Source organism: Microtus oregoni, unplaced genomic scaffold, assembly GCF_018167655.1.
Source record: "Microtus oregoni isolate MIOR12 unplaced genomic scaffold, Mior012 000031F_ref0000149, whole genome shotgun sequence".
NCBI lineage: Eukaryota > Metazoa > Chordata > Mammalia > Rodentia > Cricetidae > Microtus > Microtus oregoni.
The window spans coordinates 11,391,331-11,392,998 of record NW_024543090.1 but is presented as its reverse complement, the minus strand read 5'-3'; the positions used below and the strand labels follow the sequence as shown (position 1 = coordinate 11,392,998).

The window sequence follows — 1,668 nt, the reverse complement described above, 5'->3', positions numbered from 1 at the left end:
CCTTTATAGAGAACTACTCATTGTGGTTATTAATTTATTCACACAAACAAATTTGGTGTTAATTTTTTATCACTATAGGTTGTTTAAACAGACTAAAAAAATTTATCTATCCATATGGCATTTTTAGAATACTTATGTATTCTAATTTTTCAAAGAAAAAGGAGCAAGACACTAATGGTCTGTGGTAATGGATGTGTGTTGCTTACAAGGTAATAGAACATATGCATTAGTGGAAACTTACATTATACAGTTGTTCATATGCTTTTAGAGCTCCCACACCAGATTAACTCAGCAAAAATTGTCATAACCAACTCTTTTGTATAATCTTTGGATTGATACCAATATATCTTTGTTCCTTAATGTATAGATGACAGGATTCAGGGCAGGTGTGATAGCAAAGTCAACAATAAACAGGTATTTATCAATTGATGATGTGGGGAAAGGCCAAACATAGAGAAACATACATGGAGTAAAAGAAAGAACAACCACAGTGATGTGTGCTGACAAAGTGACAAGTGCCTTCGACAAATCCCCTGAGGACCTTTTCCAGACGGTGACCAAAATGAAGACATAGGAGAGGAGAAGCAGGAAGAAGGCCCCCATGCTCATGAAGCCACTGTTGGCAGCAACAACAAACTCAAACTTGTCTCCATCAGTGCATGCGAGTTGTATGATCCGAGGGAAGTCACAGTAAAAGCTGTCTATTTTGTTAGGACCACAGAAAGGCAGGTTTATAACAAAAGAGAACTGGGACAGGGCATGGACCACACCAGTGACCCAGGCAGCAATTACAAATGAAATGCATATTGTAGGGCTCATGATGCTCAGGTAGCGCAGAGGCTTGCAGATGGCTGTGTACCTGTCAAATGCCATGGCTATGAGCAGCACCATCTCCACTCCTCCCATAATGTGGATAAAACACATCTGAGTCATACAGCTGTGAAAAGAAATTACTCTGTGTTCTTTCGGAAGATCTGAGATCATCTTCGGAACAGTGGTAGTGGAAAGTCCAACATCAATGAGGGACAGGTTGGCCAGAAGAAAGTACATAGGTGAATGTAAATATGAGTCAGCAATTACCAAAATAATAATGAAGAGATTTCCCACAATGATTCCTAAGTAGAGTGTAGAGAAAGTCAGCATGAGGAAAACTTTAGTTTCCCAAGAGCCAGAGAGTCCTAGAAGCACAAACTCAGAAACCGTAGAGCCATTTAGTTGATCCATTGGCGTGGGTATTTTCTAATCACTTGTTGTTAGGAAATTATGAAAATTTGTAGCTTAGCTACTAAGGGATATATTCAACTTACAAAACGCCTTGATTCTCTAATCAATATCAAGAGAAAAAACTCTGAGTTGATAGCAAAAGAACAAGCAACTGAAAAATATTAAAGCTTTCATGATAGTGCCCCTAAGGAAATACAAGCATAATATGATAAAGGGAGGCCAATAGGGTTTCTCCTATTTACTCTACAACCAGACATTCTGTTATGGTAGTTTCTCTTTGCAGCATTTCTACATGTGTTCTCTGAACTGTTTCCTAAGTGTTTTTAGTGTCTGTTCACTTCAGATGACAGAATATCCATAGAATGTGTTCTTATCATATTTTGTAAAGATCCTTTCATGAATTGTTTCACTGGTGAAATGGAGGTGTAGGCACAAAGGTATTTT

General features: G+C 38.1%; 1 protein-coding gene across 1 annotated transcript; it reads right to left on the bottom strand.

The window, feature by feature from the left end:
- Positions 1–288: 288 nt before the first annotated feature.
- Positions 289–1,224, bottom strand: LOC121465483 (olfactory receptor 4F21-like). Its single transcript, XM_041678709.1, has one exon. It carries the CDS (start codon positions 1,222–1,224, stop codon positions 289–291), a length of 936 nt encoding a protein of 311 aa, XP_041534643.1.
- Between the last annotated feature and the right edge of the window lie 444 nt (positions 1,225–1,668).

Coding starts and splice junctions, on each gene's coding strand:
- LOC121465483 (XM_041678709.1), bottom strand. CDS start 1,224: ATGGATCAACTAAATGGCTCTACGGTTTCTGAGTTTGTGCTTCTAGGA.